Source organism: Camellia sinensis, chromosome 10, assembly GCF_055761805.1.
Source record: "Camellia sinensis isolate YWXY chromosome 10, ASM5576180v1, whole genome shotgun sequence".
In the NCBI taxonomy this organism is placed as follows: Eukaryota; Viridiplantae; Streptophyta; class Magnoliopsida; order Ericales; family Theaceae; genus Camellia; species Camellia sinensis.
Genome location: NC_138970.1, coordinates 15999331 through 16021843, shown reverse-complemented (window position 1 = coordinate 16021843; position 22513 = coordinate 15999331). Strand labels below are relative to the sequence as shown.

Here is a 22513-nt window from a genome sequence, read left to right as displayed (position 1 = left end):
CACAAAAACCAACATTGTAAAATACTGAAATTAAATCTTTAATTACCATAATGCCAAAATCCATAAAAATAAATAATTCTTATATGAAATTGTCCACTAAGTCCACTAACAAAATAATAATCCAAGTACTTAAATCATAGTCCTACTCTCGGCACTCCCACAAGTAAAAATCTCGCGCAGCTCTACTCCTCATAATTTGAAGAAAAAAAAAATAAGAGTAAGCTAGACAGCCCAGTAAATAACCAACCATCACTGCTAGCTGGATCAAGTATACAAAAAAAAAATAATAAATAAATAGTCGATAACCAATAAATATAATTTTTGCTACAATTCAATAAATGTACAATTATTTGTAAGATGGTTTCATAGCTAAAAATAAACAATGTACAATACATTTTAAATGAAAAGCCAACAAGATAATTCAAAGTAATTCGTTGTTCAAAATCGATGGTTCGATATTCAGATAGTTCAATGATTTGATTCACAAAACCTAAGTCTTGGTGACTACGGTCACTTAGCCCGTGACAAGGCCCAAAACCACACTTAGGCCGGTGGTAAAGTCCCAAAAGAAACTAGTTTATGTGCCAATAAATAACCCACATTGACTAGGGTCCAAATCATAGTCTGACTAGAGTGATGTTCAAAATTCAAACAATAAACAGATTTTAAATAAAATATTCGATATTTTCAGAATAAACGTTTAGTACAATTTTCAGAATAGTTCTACAAAATATTCAAATAATTTTCATAATAATATTCGATGCTGTTTTATACTTGACCAATATTTTATTTTAAAAGAGCATGAAAACTAAATAAATATTTATGATTTTAAACGATTCAATAGGAATAAAAATGAACCAACAGTGATAGAGGGTTACTTACCTCAAACAACTAAAATAATATTCCACCACGCTAACTGCAGACACCCAGTTCCATCAAGTCAATCACACAAACCTAATAAATAGAACCTCAAATAAATTCATATTTTGATGTCTTTCACACATCAACAAAAACCCATTATATCAACAAAAACCCATTATATGTGCTTAAAGTCCAAGAGACACCAAATCAATCCACCCAATTCAATAGCCAAACACACCTTACCCAATGTACAAAACCCAAAAGTCAAAATACACCCACCCAAAATGCTCCACTGTTTCAACTCTTTACCTAGACCACACTCCACACGTGGGTCTATTCATCAACCTCTCAAACCGAATAGGCACCTACAGGTTACATAAAGCTTTGGCCCTTTTTTTTTTCTTTTTTTTTTTATCAAACGAAAATTAATAACTTGTTGGTGATACAAGAATTTTACCCTAGTCAATGGTTGAATACTTGAACCTCTCTCTTTATTTTTTTTCTTCTTTACTTTTTCAAACCCTTGTTGCCTCCAAAACTCTTCACCACAAATCCCCAGCCTCTGTTTTTATTTTTATATATTTTTTTTCTCCAAGGCTTAAAGCTACAACCTGTGGGCTTATTAACCTAATTTTCCAAGATTACAAAATTACCCATCTAAGAAATAAAAATTATAATACCATCTCATAACTAATTCCTTGATATTACTAAATGACCCATATAAATTAATTTAATTTCTAATCTATCCAAAAATAATTATATACAAAACTTGGGTTTTACATTATATTCCCTTGGGTATTTATATAACCTATCTACATATTCTGGGTAAGGTTTTCTGTAGACAGGGGTTTAGACCTCCCGGGCCATAGGTCCACAAATTTCTCTAACAATGTCATTAATTTGGGCTTCCCTCCAGAATTTGAATTTAAATTGTAAGCAACCATTTAGCCACGTCATCTTGTACTTCTTTGACTGTTCCAGTGTCTCGCAGATCCATCACCATTGATACAAGTTGCCATGTGTTTGTTGATGACTGGAAACCTTCGCTGACTCCCCAAATTACTCTTTATGAACCACGTGTCGTGCTGTAATTGACTTGTACAAAATATATGGCCAACAAAAAGTCATATATTTCTTAACTTTTTGTCTCTAGTAAAAAAAATTAAATTTATATTAAAAATATTTATTGTTCAAGTCCTTTTTAATTTAGAATGATCTAAAAAAAATATAGAAAACTAAAAATTAAAAAAGTATAGATTTAATAAAAACTAAAAAAGTATAGAAGTGGGTTTTGTGGCTTTTTTTTTTACTAAAATAATCACAAAAAAACAAAATAGGTTTTTTAGTTCAATAAGACAAAATATCACATTCAATCTATAATCATTACATTCTTTCTCTCACAAAAAGTCAAAAAAATCAAAAGCTCTTCCCCAACCAGACTTTTTATCTCCAAGCTAAAATAGTTAAAAAAATCAAAAAGTCAAAAAGTTAACACCCGAGGGAAGCCAAAGAATCCTAATCCAAAAAAAGAGGTAATATCATATTTTCAAAATAAAAAATAAAATATTTTTTGAAAAAGTGTGGGAATCATGGTGGTCCTGCAACTTTATAACATGTCCGTCTCAATATGCTGGTTGGGGATACGTACGAATATGATGGCTGGTTTTTTATTTTGTTCTTTACTTGAATCATCGTACCTTGTCCCCTTTTCATCATTGGCTTGCATTTCCTTTTTTCTTTTGTTGTTTTGTTAATGGAAATGGATGGTCTTTACTGCAGGTGAAAGTTTTTCTTATTCCTTATTATTCTTTTTTTTTTTTCAAAACAAAATTAATTGGGGCGGCCCAGTGACAAGAAGGGAGGGAAGAGGGTGGTGCTGGCGAGCTAGGTGAGTATTGAATCAGGGGTGTTAAAAGAAAATTAAGAAAATTAAAATTTGAAAATAAGGTGTCTAAAAGATGTTCAACGAATTTTTAAGCATATGTTTTGAGCCTTCCCTACATTTTTAGTGACAACCCTCAAATGAAGAGAAATCTAAAATTAATACATCCTAGTGTTATATATACAAATTATTATACATAATTCTTATAAATATGTGGTTAAAATTGTAATTCTTTCATTCAAAATTATTATAAGATCTATCTATTATGTGTTTCATTTAGATTATTTAAATAATTTATTTTCTAAGATTCTTTGTATATATCATTTTAAAAAATTAAATTAATTTAATAATCATACATAATATATTAAATTACCCTAATATTTATTTTATATATCAATTTTCATTTAAAAACTCCTTAATCATTTATGTCGTATAGTTAAATCTGTCTTTCTTCACATGAGCAAATGTGCCTGTTTGGCAGCATGGTAAACAGTTGCGTTTGTAGTTTGGTTTCAAAAAATCAACATTGACTTTTTTTTATCAAAAAGTCATTTGGCAAGATGAAGAAAAGCCACATATAAAATTATAATTATATCCTTTATATTATTTAGAGTTATACATTGGTGAAAATGTAAATTTTTCAAATTGGATGGAGTAGTTTGATCATTTTATTGTGATGTGGCATTATAAATAAATATTAACCAAAAAAGGTAAAATCAGTTTTTTATCAATTTTCCAAATCACTTTTTAAAAAAGTTAAAAAAACTTGATAAAAAGTCAAAAATTAACTTTTTATCATCTTTTCAAAATACCCCAATAATTTTTTTGAGTAGTAGTATCACTACATCCACTAAATTTGTTTTATCCGAATTTATCTAAATGAATTGTTTTTTTGATATAATTTTCTCATTCAAATAGATTTGAGTGGAATAAGTTTAAGAATAATATTATATGTACTAATTAATATATTAATTAGTATATTAACAAATGATATGATACAATTTTAAAAATTTTAAATATTTATAATTTATATAATAACTAAAATAAATAATAATATTATAATTTATGATACATCAATTAATCTGTTACTCCCCAGTGCATTAAATGTCTCACTTTCCACTGCCTGCTAAATCCATAAATTAATCCAACTCTCTCTTCTCTCGATCTCTCTGGGAAATGCAACAAAAATCCCACAAAAACAAAGGCAAATGTAGAACACAGATAGAGAGATATAACAGAGAGAAACAAACCATTCGAGAGAGAGTATAACTAAGCGAACTGTCTGCAACTAAACAGGAAAGCTTATATGCATGCATTCATGGGTTGCTCTGCTTCTCGTTTCACCAGACCCACCCAACTCGACCAACCCTCCAACAACAACAACCCATCTTCACCTTCTCAATATTCTTCTGATTCCCATTCAACCCCTCCTCCAATCTCTCGATCTCTCTCTCTCCCAACCCCTCTCATCCACCACCTACCTCTCCGCAAAGGCGACTCCAACCACTTCGTCTCTCTCACCTCCTCCACCTATGGCTCTGCATTCCACAACGACCCAATTCATAACCCTAGCTCTAATCCCAATTTGAACTCTCATAGTCACTTCAATCGCTCCTCATCACCGACCCACATTGCCAGAGCCCAAACCCGAAAAGACCCAAAAGAGCAATCTTCACCTGACTATGTTATCAACACTATGATACCGAATTTGATGCTGTTCAGAAACCAAATCCGGAAAAGCCCAATTCGTTTCAGTACATGGGTTGTAATGGGTCTGCTAGCCTCCGTTTGGGAAGTGGGTTGGCTTTTTGGCTTTTTTACTTTTTTGACTATTTTAGCCTGGGCTAAAAAGTTTGGTTTGGGAAGGGCTTTTTGGCTTTTTTGGCTTTTTTTGTGAGAGAAGAATGTAATGATTATGGGTTGGATGTGATGTTTTGTTTTTTGTGGCTAAAATAGCCTATTTTGTCTTTTGTGGCTAAAATAGCCAAAAAAGCCCCGTTTAGCTCTTGCCAAACGGAAGTTTGTGATTCATTTGATTCACTGAGTTCTCTTGAAATCGTTGAAAATCCCCATTCGAGGCCTTTATGGAAGCACTTTTCGGAGGAGTCGTTGTTAGCGACAATGGACTCGAATGTGGTTTCGAGGTATAGACAAGCATTGTCGTCGAAGCAATTGGGGTGTAGAGATACAATGCCCCAAAAAATTAGACCTGTGGTGTCTAGCACTAAGAATGGAGGAGATAAAATTGTTGTGTATTTTACTAGTTTGCGAGGAATTAGGAGGACTTACGAAGATTGTTGCGCAGTTAGGATGATTTTTAGGGGCTTCAGGGTGTGTGTAGATGAAAGGGACATTTCTATGGATTCAGTGTATCGAAAGGAGTTGCAGAGTGTATTGGGAGGGAAGACGGTGAGCCTGCCGCAAGTTTTTATTAGAGAGAAGTATGTTGGAGGTGTAGATGAGGTTAAGAAACTCAATGAGTGTGGTGAATTGGCAAAGCTTTTGGAAGGGTTTCCAGTTCGGGATTTGGGGTATGTTTGCCGGAGTTGTGGGGATGTAAGGTTTGTGCCATGTCCAAATTGTAATGGGAGTAAGAAGATTTTCGAGGAAGAGGAAGGGAGGTTGAGGATGTGCCGGGATTGTAATGAGAACGGGTTGATTCGATGCCCGATCTGCTGCTCTTGAATGCTGGTTCCGATTAGTGAGACATGCATATGGTATTTGTCATGAGGAAAAAAAAAAAAAAACTAGTAACGAAGTGTTTATATTTATGTTTTTAGGGTTATATTTGTGACTAATTTGATCCGTCTATATTGTTTAGCTGTTGATGTTCTCGTTCATTGTCTCTTTGGACAAACTTGAAATTAAAAAAATAACGTTATTAGCTTGCTCCCATTCAGTGTAGAGAATTGTGTAGTTTTTTCATGATTGTTAGCTCTGTTGTCTGATCTGTTTTTTCTTTTTTCTTTTTTTTTTTGGGTAAAACTTGCTTCTTTGTGCATTGATAACTGTGACCAGAATAAAGTTGTGTGATGGATTGATTTTTTTTTTTTTTTTGATAAATACATTTTATGACATTGTGCACTTTGGCTGCTTTTGTTGGTGTATACTATTTCCTTTCCATTGATCGCGTGTTCTGTTGCATGGTATTGAATTGTATGTGATAGAATTCATATCTTTAGAGCATGAACTTTCTATAGAAATTACATGTTCTAAGGGTAATTTGTTTGTTTTTGGTTGTGAGAAGAACTTTTACGTTTCCCATTGTATGTAATATGCTATTAGAAACAAATCAACCATTATGAGATACGGAAAGTCTTTGAAGGTTAAAGGACCTTGAAGATTGAAAACCTTGAGCAACAATTTTCTACTTATATTTTACCTGCATTATTTCAATGTTTGACCATAGCAATTTGTCGTGACATGTCAGAGTCATTCAGCACCACTAATATGGATTTGTTTCAACTGCTTTCTGATATACTAGCTAGCTTCTGCAGCTGTTGGCTTTTTGGCTTTTCGAAGGGTAATTGTGTAAATGTGAGCGTGCCAGCAAGGATCAATCAGTCCTTACAGAAATTGTGATTGCCAACCAATTATCAGACGATTGTGTTTTAGTTCTTTTCAGCCTCAATGAAGAGGACTTTTGCTGGTGGCTTGACTTAGGAGAAATTAAGAGAGAAAACAGTAATATGAAGAACAATTGAAGTATTTCATAAAAATGAACACTTACAATGGTCCGAACTCAGCCTCGGAGAGGTTTACAACAGCAATCTACTTGAATCTACTTGAAGCTACTCCTATGAATCGAAGTGCAGTGCGGGTATTTAAAGTGCAGGTATTTAAAGAACAGGTATTTAAAGACTGGAAATGTAAAGACTGGAAAAGAAAATATATAAAGTAAATGACTGATTTGTATGATCTGAGTCCGTCGTTTTTCTGGGGGCTGTCCTGCTATTTATACTCGTCAGTGATGACCTTCGAACTGCACTTCGAACCGTCGAACTGCTCCTCCATGATCGCTGATCATGCTTCCTTACAAGTAGCTCCATTACGCCATTACTGGCAGTTGAGCTTCCCTCTTGTACTTGGATTTGAATATGAGTAACCGTTGAAGACACGTCATCTTGCATCCCGTTATTTGATCTAGTGTTACTCAGATCATGTGAGGACCAATATTTATTGCCACGTGTACGATCAGGATTAAAGGCTTGAATAACCTTCCTTTATTACCCTTACTATGCCACGTGTCGAACTGTAACTGGCTTTTACAAAATATGTAGCCAACATTACCCCCGCACTAATATACCCAATACTTGGTGATATTAGTGGATTGCAGTTTTCCCGCGCTTCTAGAACGTGTATGGAGTCCATATTCTGGAAACACAACCGTCATCCATTTGGAGATCATCTGCATTAACTCGTCGAACATCCCAATACCTTAGTATTCGAACAGGCTATGGCTGCATCAACTTCCCTTTCTATTGATCAAGCATATGAAGAGCCTTTGAGTGATGTTGTTCCCCCTCGAAAGAACCTCCACGCATTCATTAGCCACCTTTACCCGCCCTTCTATATTCAGGTAATGGAGGCTTTTGCAGATTATAAACCTTTGGACTATGAACACATTGCCTTTAATCCCTTGGTTTACAAACTTACAGATACAAAGAGTTCTTCCCCTAAGCTCCCTTTGTATTCTGACCGAACTACCCTCGAGCCTTTGCTTCGACAAGTTGCAAATATGGAGCTAGGAAACTCTTCTTCACAGACCTCTGCATGGGATGAAACTGTGACCTCTTCATCCTCTGGGGCTTCTGGCTGGACAAGCTGGTCAACTCCTGAGACTTATGATTTAAGGGAGCGAATCAATCACCATTTTGTTGAGTTTACTGACCCCTTGGAGTTTCCCTCCTACGCTCGAAGCTCAGTGGTCTACCCTTACGTGCCCATTGACCTTCGACGTAGCTTGGAGGAGAATCTGCTTGTGGCTTGGTATACTTCTTCCATGCCTACGAAGATAATGCACCCTGCCCAGCATCCAGAAGAAGCACAAGGGTACACCCCTTCATTTTTAGCCAAAAAGGCGAAGATTTGTTCTTCTGATTGGCTTGACTACATTAATGCCTTTGTTCCATCTGCTCCCGTGCCATCTCCCATAATAGAAGCATCCACACCTTCTTCTGCATCTGCATCCTCTGAGATAGAAACACCTGCTCCTTCCCCTTCGTCTTCTGAAGCAGAACCATCTTCTCCTTCTCCTTCTCCCATCCTTTCCTGGACAGAGAAACTAAAACTTGCCCTTCCCATGGACAAAGTCTTTCCACCTTACCAACCTCCGTCACCCCCTTCTCCAGCCGAGCGAAAGCAAGCTCAACTTTTGCTCGCGGCTTTCTCCCACCTGCCCTTCAATGTTCTTGAGGATGACATTCCTCTTAAGAACTTTCAATGGGCTTGTGATATCCTCACTAGGGGTCATGTCCTCAACCCTCTTGCTCAAGCAGAGCTCCATTTGTTTTTGGACCAACTCCCAGTGCTCCTCTATTGGCATCAGAATTCTAAGATCACCATCCAAAATCTGGATCAACTTTCATCTCTCCGAATTCATGCCCAATATGAAGCAGAGAATTTTATCGAAGAGTTCGATGACTTCAGGAATAAAGATTCTGCGTACTGGGATGATTTGGTTATAGATGAATTGGAACAAAAATCGAGGGAAGAGGCTTTCGAAGCAAAGGCTGACGAACTCTATTACGAAATGAGAGCTCATCAGCTTATGCAATCAACTTTAGAAGAAATAGAAGAAATAATAAAGAAAGAACAGAAATTTATTGACCATTGCTGGACAAAATTTCATGACCTTGTTATTTATTCTATTCCTTATTTTTATGAGCTTGAATTTGTACCCAGATAGAGTTACTTAATGTAATCATCTTGGCTTTAATACAAAGTCAGTCTTTCTATACTTAACACTGTTTGACTCTGTTTCCTTTCATCTCTAAAAGCTAACTCATAACTTCGAATTGAACAATCTCATCCTTCGAATCAACTGTTTAATGAAGTACTAAAAGAACCAATCATGTCTTTTTCCAATTCATGGAGTAAAATTGACAATTCTGGCAGATATTATTTTAGTACTTCGATTTCAATGACTTTACTTTTTCAACACTAATTGTAACCAATATATGGTCATGGTTGATATAGCCAATCAATTTTAAACTGATCTCTTTTGGCTTCGAAGGGCAACCTATGGCAATTCCCTCTTGCTCATACAGAAACCAATGATTGGTCTTGGATGTTTCGAACAGTGCCCCTCTTCCTTAAAGAGTCCTAGGGTTTGCTTCGAATGTTGTCATTTTGACTGATAACCTTCAAACGGGTCTTTGGATTTTTGAAGTAGACCAATACTTTGAGCATTCAGGCATTTTTAAGCATGTAGTATGCTCTAAACAGCGCTTCTCATACTCAGAGAATACTAGGGTTTGCTCCGAAGGTCGTTACTTTGATTTATAACTCCTAAACAGACCCATAATCAAGCAATTTAGCACCTTTAAGCATATACTAAGCTTCGAAGCTGACTTATGTATTTCGAAGCCGTTGTTATTTGATTTTTTGACGCCAAGATCTTGTTTTCGAAGCCAAATATTTTCGAAGCTGGCCCCAATCCCCGGAATAAGCTCTTCCCTCTAAAACTATCAATTTGGAAGAAATTCCTCGCATTCGTACTTTTAGTACTTAACGACTTACGGGGTATAATTTCGGACACAAAGGTTTTAAAACCCTCTCGTTTTGTGTTCCGAAATCTCTTGCATTTTACAAACCCTTCTCTCTACTGGTTCCTCTTTGCTTTGGTCTTCATCTTCTGAAGAGTGTATCATCAATGGCTTCTTCTTCACAAAAGGTGCCAGCCCTAGAGCGCGTAGGCTCATCTTTAGCTTTGAAAAGGCTTATTGACGCAGAATGTGAGAAGTACAAGGCTGGAGAGAAAAGCGCCATCGATGGGCGTATCTTCGTCCCTCGTCATCATGAGCAGCAGAACTACGTGCTCGGACCAATTTTCAAGGAAGTCCTTACTGAGCTCCCAACCTTTTATCCGCGTCTGGTGGACCAACGTCTCCTTTATGAAGGTGGCCTTGACTGGAAGAACTGGAAAAGCAATCGTCCTCATCGATGCTGGCCCACGATAAGACTGGAATGGCAAGAATGGTATGATCGGATCATTCCTGCTAAGACACTGGATCTCCAGGAGCTCTGCCTCCTCGATGCCCTTCGACTATCTAGGGTAACTATCTCTGAGGACCCTTTCCTAGTTCCTACTGCTTTGTGCTTTTGGAACCCCGTCTTCAATTTCTTTCAATTCAGATGTGGGATGATGGCCCCCACTGTTCTTGATATTTGCCATCTATTAGGAGTATCTCCCATTGGTACCCCCATAACACCAGATTTTCCTGACTTAGTAGTCCCTTTCTCCCTCCCCTCTCTTAATTCATCTTACAGTGATTTTGTTAGAGCTGAGAACAAAAGAGTGGGTCCAGTAACTGATAGGGAATTCTTTTCCTTTTTATTATATTGGCTTTGCAAATTTTTATTCTGCACCTCCTCCCAAAGAATCATGCCTGAATTTGCTCCTATTGCCAAAGCCTTGGTTTTGCAGAAAAGAGTGGCCTTAGCCCCATACATTCTGGGTCATGTATACAGAGTTTGTTCCCTCTTTTGTGAGAAACCTTTAGATGCTAGTCAAGGGGGACCATTTTGGATCCTTCAGCTTTGGCTCTTTGCCTATTTTACTGAACTACAATCCAAATGCCTTAAATTTTCTGGGCTACACTCTCTCACTCATGGCATAAAACTAGCCAATGCTTCACTTTATCCAGCTACTTTTTCCTTTTATTTCTCCTTCTTTCATCAACTACCAGCTGCTCTTCCTGATCACCGTTTCCGTCCCTTCGAAGCTAGCATAGGTCCAGCCTGGTTGAATCACTTCCTTAGTGACAGGCTCTGTGCCTTGCCTATTCACAAAGATATGTGGGCTTCCCTACTGATCCCTAGAGAACTGTTTATTGGGGCCACCAACCCCAGAGCCTATAAATGCATAGCTGAGCCTTATTGTCCTGCTCAATTTGCTAGACAATTTGGCCTCACACAAGGAGTTCCAATACCTCTCTGCAGCAACACCAACCTAACTCTGACCAAGAGAGATTTGAAGGTTCGAAAGTCAAGGCTAGAAGAGGCAACCTTCAAGTTTATGGATGATCTGGCCACTTTTGAGTATATCCCTTTCATACCTCACGGCTCCTTTTTGAAGAGATATCAGAGTTGGTGGGTGAGTAATATGGAAGTTTATTTAGTTGAAGGTAATCAGAAACAAAAGAAACAGAGACTGCTTGAACCTTTGATGAGAAGAAAAAAAGCCATTGATTTGCCCCAAGAAGAGACAACCATTAGGAAAGTAGAGGAGGAGATTATTTTTAATGGATCCGAACCTCAGGCTAAAGGAGCTGAGAAAACAATTGAGGGTCAGACAAAGCCAATTCAAAGAAAAAGGAGAAGAAAGATTACTGTCTCTCCTTCTGAGTTTGATATCTCCCCTTCCAGCTTTGATGAGGATTCTGATTCGGAGACAATTGCCCAAGCCATAGGAAAGAGAAGAAAAATGACTGCTTCAACTACTGCTTTGGTTGAAGATCCCCTTCATGAGGCAGCCGCCAAGGCCGTGGAACAAGAACATTCCAAAGCCATAGTCGTCTTTGAAAGGGCTGAGAAAAGACGGCAACAACAAATTTTAAGAGAGAGAGCTGCTGCTGCCAATGCATTGTAAAGGGAACTAGCCAGAAAACAACGGTCTGCTGGACACTATTCTCTCCGCAGTTCTCCCATCAGTACCAGTGCCTCTGGAACAAGTAATTTCTTTCATACCTCTGCTGTTTTTTACTTTGTCGGCTTGTGGTATTGAAGTTTAACATTGTTCTGCATTTCTTCCTTTTGCAGTGACAACTACTGCACTCACCTTTCCAATGAGGCCTTCCTCAATTTCGGTTGAGGTCGATCAAATGCAGAGTGTCAGGGTTGTTCGAATCGTACTACCATTTCCAAAGCCTATATTTGGCGTACCTTCTTTAAGTCCCAGTATTCCTGCCTCTCTCTTTCTTGGATTAAAGCCATACCTCCCTTTTTTGGCTCGTGACCTACCTCAGACTACTTTTCCTTCGAGCCTTGCTCCGTCCTTGACAGAAATTCCAACTGCTGCTCCATTCCCAATGGTAGTTGATTCTTCCACAGAGGAGGACACTAGAAGCTCTTCAATTCATGGCTCATCACCAATGCCCATTTCCAGCCCCTCTTCTCTTGATTTGCTGGTGGCCAAGACCATAGAGGCTGCCAAAGATGCTCCACCCGTTTCTCCCATCCCTATGCAGCCCTTTGCGTCTTCCACCACAGCACTCTCTATGCCCTTCATGTCAAGGGATGAGGTAGACATTTTTGAAGGAAGACTAGCTAGTCTCTTTGACATACCTCCTACCTCTCCCACCTCTACTGCTGAAGTTGAGCCATTAGCCTTGGCTGACTCCCTATTGGAAATCTTCGAGAGTTCTCCTTCCACCAGCAACAAGCCTTTTGTACCTTCAATAGATTTGGACACATGCTTGCAACTGTTGACTTCCTTTTCAAGGATCCCCTTCGAGGCTCTACAAAGGCCTATCATCAGGAATGGGTTCCTTCAATGATGTAATATTGCTGAACAGTCTGCCATGAGTGTCTCAAGTCATCTATCTCAGGCTGCAGCTACTATTGATTTTTATCTCAACATATGCCATGCTGCTAAGGCTGCGGATGATAAGCTGGCTAAGGACCAGAGTTTTGTTTCTCAAGTGCATACTGAGGTATCAACTCTGAAAGAACAACACTCTTCTGCCTCCCACTTTCGAGTCCAACTTCTGGAGAAAAAAGCTCAGCTCGAAGAGGAGTTAGCCGCAGTAAACCAAGCCTTGGTTCGAACTGATAAGAAACTGCACATCACCAATCAAGGGCTGGTTAATCGAAAAGAAGACATGGCTGTGGCTATCCAATTATTTCCTTCCCTTAGCAATAGGAAAGCTATTGTACAAAAACAACTAAAGCATTGTAATGATTTTTGGGCCAATTTGTGGCACAATGTACTTGATTCTTTATGAAAGCACAATATTTTGTATATCATTTCAGCAAGCTTGTGTTTTTGCATATGATGCTTGCATATGATGTTTACTCTATCCCTTGTGTTTCCCAAATGGTTGGAAAATAAGGTTTTAAATATCTGCCATTAATCTTTTTGGGATGTACATAACCATTCAAATTTCTTAAATGGTATGCTCCAAAAGGCAGAATCCTATGAATTTGATATGGTCCTTCCCAGTTAGGTGACCATTTGCCAAACTTATGGCTTTTAATCCCAATTGGGAGTATTGTCTTCCATACCAAATCACCTTCATCAAAGCCAATGTGTTTGACTTTCTTATTATAATTCTCGGCTGCTTTCTTCTTTTGGAAAAGAATGCTATTTAATACCAAAATTCTGGCTTCATCTATGCCTTCTAATTCTAAGCACATACTCTGATGGTATTGTTCAGGATTCAATTGATCTTGACATCTTACTCTCAAAGATTTAACATTAATCTCTACTGGTAAGACTGCATCATGTCCATACACCAAAGCATAGGGAGTGACTCCTGTGCTTGACCTCGGTGAGGTCCTATATGCCCACAGAACATCCAATAATAGGTTATGCCAATCCCTAGGATTGTCATCCACAACCTTTTGTATTCCTTTTTTCAAGGACTTATTGGATGACTCAGCTTGACCATTAGCTTGTGCATAATAGGGTGTGGAATTAACAAGACTAATCTCAAATTCTGCCACAAAAGACTTCACCATCTTCCCATCAAACACAGTTCCATTATCAACTGTTATGGTTTGTGGGATGCCAAATCTATGGATCAAATCTTTAATAAAACCAATAACCTCTGTTTGGTCTACAGCCTTGTATGGCTTAGCTTCGACCCATTTAGTGAAGTAGTCAGTGGCCACTAGAATGAAACAATGATGTTTCGAAGAAGGTGGGTGTATTTTTCCCATCATATCCATGGCCCATCCTCTGAATGGCCAAGGCTTCACTACTGCATGTAGGTCAGTTATGGGCACGTGTCTTATTGTGCCATGCTTTTGACATGCCTGACACCCCTTTGCATATTCTATGCAGTCTTTAAGGATGGTTGGCCAATAATAGGAATGCCTTCGAAGCAACCATCTCATTTTTACACCAGGTTGATGAGCACCACAGATGCCTTCATGAACCTCAGCCATGGCTGTTAATGCTTCTTTCGGGCCTAGACATTCTAACAATAAGCTATCTCCCCCTCTTTTGTAGAGAGCATTACCATATATCATATATTGCATAGACTGCAATTTAACTTTTCTACTGGCCTTCGAAGATGGACCAGCCAAGTACTGCATTATTGGATGCCTCCAGTCTTGTTCTTGTAAGTCATTATGATTGACTTCCAAGATTACATTCCTTTTATTCAAAGGTTGTATTAATCTCTGATATGTTGTTTGGCTTATGTCCCTTTGGGTATTATCCCTTCTCTTGAAGTTCGAAGCTTTTTGAGCCACATCATTGGCTCTATTGTTCAAGAATCTTGGAACATGGGTTACATTTGCTATTTGAAACTGAGAAAGCAAATGTAATGCAACAACATAATATGGCAGGATACTTATGCTTTGACATTTGAAAATTCCTTTCACTTGGTTAACCACCAATTGAGAATCTCCAAATATGTCAACTGCATGTACTTGTAATCCAATAAGAATCTCTAGTCCCATAATTAAGGCTTCATATTCAGCCTGGTTATTGAAACAGGTAGCTTCATCCACTCTAAAACCATGGGTAGTTTCTGTCTCCTGTGGAGACTTGATTACAATACCAATTCCAATTAACCCATTTGCTTTCGACCCATCGAACCACATTTGCCATGGCTCAACACTGGTCATACCAAGTTCCATTATCTCCTGGCTCTCTGTTTGAGATGGATGATCTGCCAAGAAATTGGCTAAAACCTGCCCTTTTACTGCCCTTTGAGGGACATATTCTAGATGAAATTCTGATAAGGCAAGTATCCATTTGCCAATTCTTCCCCTCAACATTGGTCTAGATAACATATATTTAACCAAATCTGTGGTTGCAATTACCAAGACAGTTGTAGGCAAAAGATAATATCTTAATTTTATTGCAGCAAAATACAAAGCAAGACACAGCTTTTCAACAGCTGAATACTTACATTCACAAGAATTTAAAAACCTACTAAGGTAATAAATAGCTTGCTCCTTGCCTTCTTCATTGTCTTGAGCTAAGAAAGCTCCCAATGAATCCTCTGCTGCAGCTATGTATAACTTCAAGGGCTTGTTCCCCTTTGGTGGCATCAACACTGGAGGTTTAGCCAAGTAGGCCTTGATACCTTCGAAAGCAATTTGATGCTCTGCTGTCCATACAAATTCCTCTTCATCTTTCAGCCTTAACAAGGAAGAAAATACTTTAGTTTTCCCTGCAGTGTTAGAAATGAACCTTCGAAGAAAGTTAACCTGCCCAAGGAACCTTTGTAATTCTTTCTTACTTGATGGGGGTTTGGCTTCAATGATTGCTTTGGCTTTATTCTGATCAATCTGTATTCCTTTCTTGTGAACAACATAGCCCAAGAAATTTCCAGATGATACACCAAAAGCACATTTAAGAGGATTAAGCTTTAATTTGAACTTCCTCATCCTTTCAAAAGCTGCTTCTAAGTGAAACAGGTGCTCTTCCATGGATTGGGATTTAACCACAATGTCATCAATATAACATTCCAGATATCCTCCAATAAGATCATGAAAGATAGTGTTCATGGCTCTTTGATATGTAGCTCCAGCATTCTTTAGACCAAATGGCATTTTAACCCATTCAAAGGTGCCAATATTCCCAGGACATCTGAATGCTGTCTTGTGGATATCTTCCTCTGCAATGCAGATTTGGTTATAGCCGGAATGCCCATCCATCATTGACAAGACTTGGTGACCTGCTGAACTGTCCACCAGCAAGTCCACTATAGGCATAGGGTACTCATCTTTGGGAGTTGCCAGATTTAAATTTCTGAAATCGATACATACCCTCATTTTGCCATTCTTCTTGACTACAGGCACAATATTAGATAGCCACTCCACATACCTGGCTGTTCTAATAAAACCTGCCTTGAGGAGTCTAAGGATCTCTTCCTTGACCTTCTGAATTACTTCTGGACTCATCCTTCTTGGTTTCTGCTTATATGGCCTGAAGTTAGGCTTCATAGGGAGCCTGTGTTCCACTAATGACCTGTCCAATCCTGGTAGTTCATTATAAGACCATGCAAAGCAATCTTTGTATTTCTTCAGAACAACCAAAAGCTGGTTTCTGTCCAGAGCATTCAAACAAGCACTTACATAAGTGGGCTGTTGTACAGAACCTTCCCCTAGATTTACTTCTTCTAAAGGGTCTTGTGCATGAGAACTCCCTCTGGTTTCTGCTACCTTTGAAGTGATCTTCAAGCTTGGTTCTACCCCCAGGTTCTTCAATTCAATATCTCTGTCCTCCTCCTCATAGACAAAATCTGTCCACAAGGCTTCCTCTTCCTGTATCTCCTGGACTTTTGTTTCAATGTCCAAGGCACAGTACTTATCAAGAGTCAAGACTCTAGCCTGTTGCTGCTGCTGTTTGCAGCCAATTATCATGGCCTCTCTCTCTTGCTCCTGAACTTTCTGGACTATTGCTTTTATATCCAATGCTGAAAATTTAATCAAAGCCAAGTATCTGGCTTCCTGTGGTTCCTCTCTTTGCCTATAACCAGGCATCATTGTCATCTCTAAGGACAACCTCTTCACCAGCACTTTTTTGGACTAAGTGCTTCAAGTGTGCCACTTCCTCGTCAGCCGTCACTTCGGCTGAATCGTCATCTTTCATCAGTATACTGAGCGGCGACACCCCCTCAATATATAATTTAGCCTCCGCAAAGTCTGCACAGGCTATGAAGGGTTGAGGATCTGCATCGATTTCCTCTGTCTCTCCATTGCCTAAAGCCATCATGATTTTCTGATGTAAAGAAGAAGGCACACATTTGTTAGTGTGGATCCAGTCCCTTCCAAGCAAAGCATTATATTTAGCATTACTGTCGATTACAAAGAATGCTGTCATACAATCCCTGGTTCCCACACTTAAATTAATGGGTAGAATCCCCTGAGCCATTTGCTTATCTCCAGCAAAACCAGCAATGGTTGTGCTGGTTGGTATCAACCTGGGATTCTTTTTTCCTAGTTTCTTCAAAGAAGATTTCGGGAGTAGGTTTACTGCTGCCCCATTATCTATCAGGACTCGGTTCAGCTGTATTCCATCAAAGAAAGCCTTGATGTACAAAGGCTTGACGTGCTGCGTCATCGAATTCGAGGGGTACTCAAATGGATATGATAGATTGATGCTAACCACTTCCTCGCTTTCATATTCATCTTCCATCGGGGTAACCATTTCGAAATTATCGTGCACCATACTTGCTTGTGAGTCCTCACTAGAGATCTGGACTGGATCAGCTTCCTGCCCCTCTTGATTTTCATCTCCAGCTTGGAATTCCTGTGGTAGTATGTGTACCATGTTCACTGAGACTGGGGGAAACGAGCCAAACTGGATGGCTGGCTGTACTTGTTCCCCCTCTTGGTTACTTTGGTCGACTCCCTCAGAAACATCCTGCATGATGCATTCTGGTATTTCATTGCTAACTGATCCATTCGAAGGATCTTTCTCAACTGGTTCTTCAGTCAGAAACGTTTGCTCAGCCATGAAGGCTTCGAACATCTCTTCCTCCACGACCTCTTTCTTCTGGCTTATGCTACTCTCTTCTTCGGTCTCGCTATCTGTCTCCATCAGAGTCTTCTCCAATCCAACTAGACTAGACTTCTCTCTGGCTGTTAGTTCGGCATGAACCTTAGCCAATTGTTCTCGGCTGCAGACCACTTTGCTCTGTGGAACCGGCTTTGGAGCATGGTCTGACTTTGGGTTCTTCATTCCTTCCGTTTTGACTGGTAAAGAATTTTCTCCACTTTCCTTCAGATCTTTCTGGTATTGGGTGTACCTGCGCTGAATTTTTCTCCTCTGTGATCTTGAGATGACTGGGACCATACCTGGTTCCTTCGTCTTTGGGTGTTTAAGCAGCACCCAGCTATTCGGAGCTACCATAGGAGGCCTGATCATCCTGCCTTGGTTTACAACATCTCCTCGAACAGGCAATTCTCTAGGTTTGTTTTGCATTACAAACCAGTCTGGGACTCCAGGTACCCATGAACTTGCTGATTCAGACGCTGAACTGCCCTTTTCCACCTTCGAAGCCATCTTCGAAACTGGCCGTGAAGGTAAGTGCTTGGTTTTGTCCTCATGTTTTGAATCTGATTCAGACCTTCGATAAGGGTGACCATTTTCTGTCCTGCGTGAAACTGGTCTAGGGGGCCAATCTCTGGCTCTGATTCCATGAACTGAACCTCTCTCCAGTTTTCTTTCAGAATGGCTACTCTCCATTCTATAATAGTTATGTGGCCTGGATTCATGCAAGAGCTTCTTGCCTTTGTCATGCATTCTGTTCACCACAGGCTCAACCACTGGTGGTCTCTGCCTATCACTAGCCGGATACGGCCTTTTGTTGTAAGCATTGGTTGACTTAGGACGTCTCTGAACATCCATGTAGTATTGCTTCCCATCAGTTGGGAGCCCCTTCAACCACTTGTAACTGAGTCTGCACCTGGGGCACATTCTCTGCATCACCGCTGCTTCTAAAGAATCATCATCCAGTGATTCTTCATCAGAGTGTTCCTTCTGGTGCGAGAAACCTTGTTCAATAACTGGTGGGCCTCTAGCATTCTTCTTGATGTTGGTTTGATTAGCAACATGCATCTGCACATTGACTTCCTCCAATTCTGTCAAGGACAAGTTCTGAAAGTCTGATGTGATGACATTGGCTGCTGCCTCTCCAACTTCTGGAAAGGGATCACTGTCAATTCCCATGGCTTTTTCTGTTTTAGCTGAGAACTTCAAACTTCCCTTTCGAATCTGTTCTTGGATCCTGTCTCGAAAAACAATGCAGTTTTTAGTCGAGTGAGACGAAGAATTATGCCATTTACAGTATACTTTTCCTTTCAGTTCATCTGGAGATGGTAGTTTTACTCCTTTAGGTAACTTAAGGAAATTAGCCGCGAGCAAATGATCAAAGATGTCATCTGCTTTTGTTAAATCGAAAGAGTATTTTCTGTGAAAGTCTTTCTTTTTAAACTGCTGGTCTATAATTGTATCCTTATGAATTAATGCTTCACAGATTACAGGTTCTTTGCCTACAATCTCTGCTGCATCTATTTCATAATTAGGATCTCTATAATATGTCTTATATGATGCATTATTTCGATCTTGTTCCTCTTCTAATAATGCGTCATATCGAGACACCTTATAGGTCAGTTCGACCAAATCTCTGAATTCAGTTGAATCAAACTTCTTTCGAAGCCTGAATTCCAAACCATTTTGAGCCAATCTGACGAATTCTGGCTCTGGCAGGATGACTCTACATTTATTTCGAGCCCTTTTAAATCTGGCAATAAACTGAGTAGCCTTTTCTTCAGGCCTTTGACTCAATCTAGCCAAATCTGCCATAGATACTTCTGGCTCTGATTGGAAGAATTGGGCATGAAATGCCTCTTCCATTTGTTGCCAATTTTGAATGGAGCCAGGTGTAAGGTTGATGTACCATACAAATGCTCCCCCTGTTAGGGAATTTGGAAATAATCTCAGTTTCATATAGTCATGGTTAGTAAACTCACCGCATTGAGCAGCAAACCTAGCAATATGTTCTATCGTTGATTGATTTCCAGTCCCATAAAAAAGGGTAAAATCTGGTATCCTGAATCCCCTCGGGTATTCATGTACCCTATCCACCCATTCTGGGTATGGTTTTCTGTATATAGGAGTCTGGACCCCCCTAGCCATTGGTCCACATATCTCCCTAACAATATCAGCAATCTGGTCTCTAGGGACCATATTTTGTGCCTGCTGAACCACTACTGGAGGGGCAAACACAGGATTTGGTGGACAAACTTGTGCTTGTGGTCCTCTTGGTCCATAAGGTGGTAAATTTGGGGCTGGTTGTCCTTGCAGTGCAGGTTGCTGTTGAGGGTATGGGTAACCTCTTTGAGCATGACCTACGAAAGGACCTGCAAAAGGTGCTGGAACAGGTGTTGTGTCTCTGCCATTTGTGGGAAAACCCTCCAACCCCCCGGGTGTAAATTCGAATAAGGGATTAGTGTACCCCCTCGTGCCAGGTATGGCTTCGAACATGGGATTTGTAACCATTCTTATGCCAGTTTCTTGTACTTGGCCAGATCCACCAACTTGTGTGGCTTCATTATTAAGTACTGAGGCATTTTGGCCTGCTATAGGCCTTGAAATGGGTTCATACCAAGACTGAGGCGATGGTCTTTCAAAGTTTTGGGTACTAGTTTGACCATTAGCATGTCCATTAACTTGCATAGGCTGTTTTTCTCTAGCCAATCTTTGTTGGGGGACATTTACGACTTCCTCCGTGTGTCTTGTGTTTGTTGGTTGGTGGTTATTCATTCGATCCAAAAAGGATGTTGCCCACCTTTCCATTGTGTTCATTAATTGTTGTCCCATGGCATTTACTAAACCATCCCATGGATTTGTTGGTTGAATAAATGGCACAGTGGACGGTCCAATTCCTTGGTTTTGTCCAATAATATGAACATATGGTTCTTGTCCAGAAGTACTGGTTTGTTCGACCATAGGCTCTGACAATATAGGAGGTTCCACAGGATGTGTTACCACATTATCCTCTGGATTTGGTATTTCTACCTCTCCTTTCACGCCTTCTTCGAAGCGTTCATTTTCTCCTTGTCGTCTTCTTCTAGCCATTTTTAATTAAGTCCCACCGGGCGTGCCAAAAAATGTTGGCTTATTTTTCCTACGAAGGAAAATATCATAAATACGAGCGTGCCAGCAAGGATTGAAAAATCCTTACAGATTAAATTCAAGCCAATTACCAAGCGATTGTGTTGACGGTTCTTTTGCCTCAACGAAGAGGACTTCAAATTTGCCAAGTGTAGCGAAAAGAAAAAGTAAAAGAAGAAAAAGGGACGGAGAAAGATGATTGAGTGAACAATCAAAGTAATAAATACTTACCTCTACTCCTATGCTTCGAAAAGAAAGTACATAAAATGCTTCGAAATGGAAATATTGAAAATAAATGCTTCGAAATATAAATCTATGTTAAACTACTCCTAAAATAAGGAAAATGACAAGAAATATTGAAATCAATTGTCTTTGATTTAAGTTCTGGATCCTTACAATGTAGCCATTAATGGTTATTTATAGAAGAAAAAATATAGCAATAACTACTTAGTAACTACCCATTTCTTCCATCTTCATTCTTGTCTTGCCATGTGTCCTTCCACTCATCCACTTTGTCCTCCCACTCATCCACTTTGTCCTTCATATTCTCCATTATCTCTATAACTTCTTTTAACTTCCAAATGAATAAGAGGATGCCACGTGTCCTGCAATTATATAAATAATAAATAATAATAAAAATTGCAGATTTATGGTGCTAACATTACCCCCCGCGGCCCTTAAAAATGATGTTTATTTGAATTTTTGAAGGGCCGAACCAAGCACATGACTAACCTAAGCAGCAAAGTGCTTCGAATGAGGTAACAACACCAATAAAGTGCTTCGAATGAGTATGAAATTATGACTAGATGACTCGAATTATTACTAGTAACAAGCTGCGAAAGTGATATAAAGGACCAAAATCATTCTTCGAAGGTCGATGGAACCGACAAAGGACGAATTACATCCTCAAAAATACTCGACAAAGCTTCGAAGGTTCACAACCACCATTATTATTTCTTCGAAGCTGTTGTTGATGCAAGATAGAGTGCTTCGAAGCTTACAAAATTATGGCAAAACGGCTTTCGAAGCAACTTATGGCAAAACGGCTTTCGAAACTGTTTTTGGCCAACCATTGTGGTTTATTAAAAACTTATATGTTCTGGTTCACACATAATTAATGGAAATATTAATTTTGTGTTTCGAACCAATTATTAATTCTTCGAAGACACCAAAACTGTTGTTCTTCGAGCCAACTTATGATGCCAAAAATAGGCATTATTCGACAACTAATTAATTGTCATTTTACATATATTTGAAGAGATGTACACATTTCAAAAGTTTTCAAAGTTTTATACAGTTTCGAAGGTGAAGTAATCAACCTTCGAAACAACTCTTGATGTTTCGAATGTATCTTCAAAGCTTTATACAGCTTCGAATGTGAAGTAATCAACCTTCGAAACAACTCTTGATGCTTCGAATGTATCTTCGATGCTTTGATTGTGTACATACAAACAACTGGCCATCAATTTGAAAAGATAAGCCATTCTCAACCATTTATTTAAATGCACAGGCTTTTTCTAGCCAAGTTCATGCATTTTAAATGGTCATCCCTTGTTCTTAGTGCTTCGAACTCATAAGAACAATTTGTTAATTTTATTAGCCACATCATCATAATTATATTTTGATGTGAACCACAAATCCAAAAAGGATTTTGAACACCAAAAGTCATGGTATAGTGTGACCATGAAAATTCATACTTTTTGACATTTTGAAAAATGTCAAAAATTTTGAATTCATGAACAGTGGCT

The 22513-nt window shown here is 39.0% G+C and overlaps 1 protein-coding gene across 1 annotated transcript; it reads left to right on the top strand.

Annotated features, from left to right (window-relative positions):
• Positions 1 to 4061: 4061 nt before the first annotated feature.
• Positions 4062 to 5636, top strand: LOC145800173 (uncharacterized protein At5g39865-like). The gene is made up of 2 exons (XM_082889815.1): positions 4062 to 4515; positions 4764 to 5636. Exons 1-2 carry the CDS (start codon positions 4062 to 4064, stop codon positions 5426 to 5428), a joined length of 1119 nt encoding a protein of 372 aa, XP_082745941.1. The 3' UTR covers positions 5429 to 5636.
• Positions 5637 to 22513: the final 16877 nt, after the last annotated feature.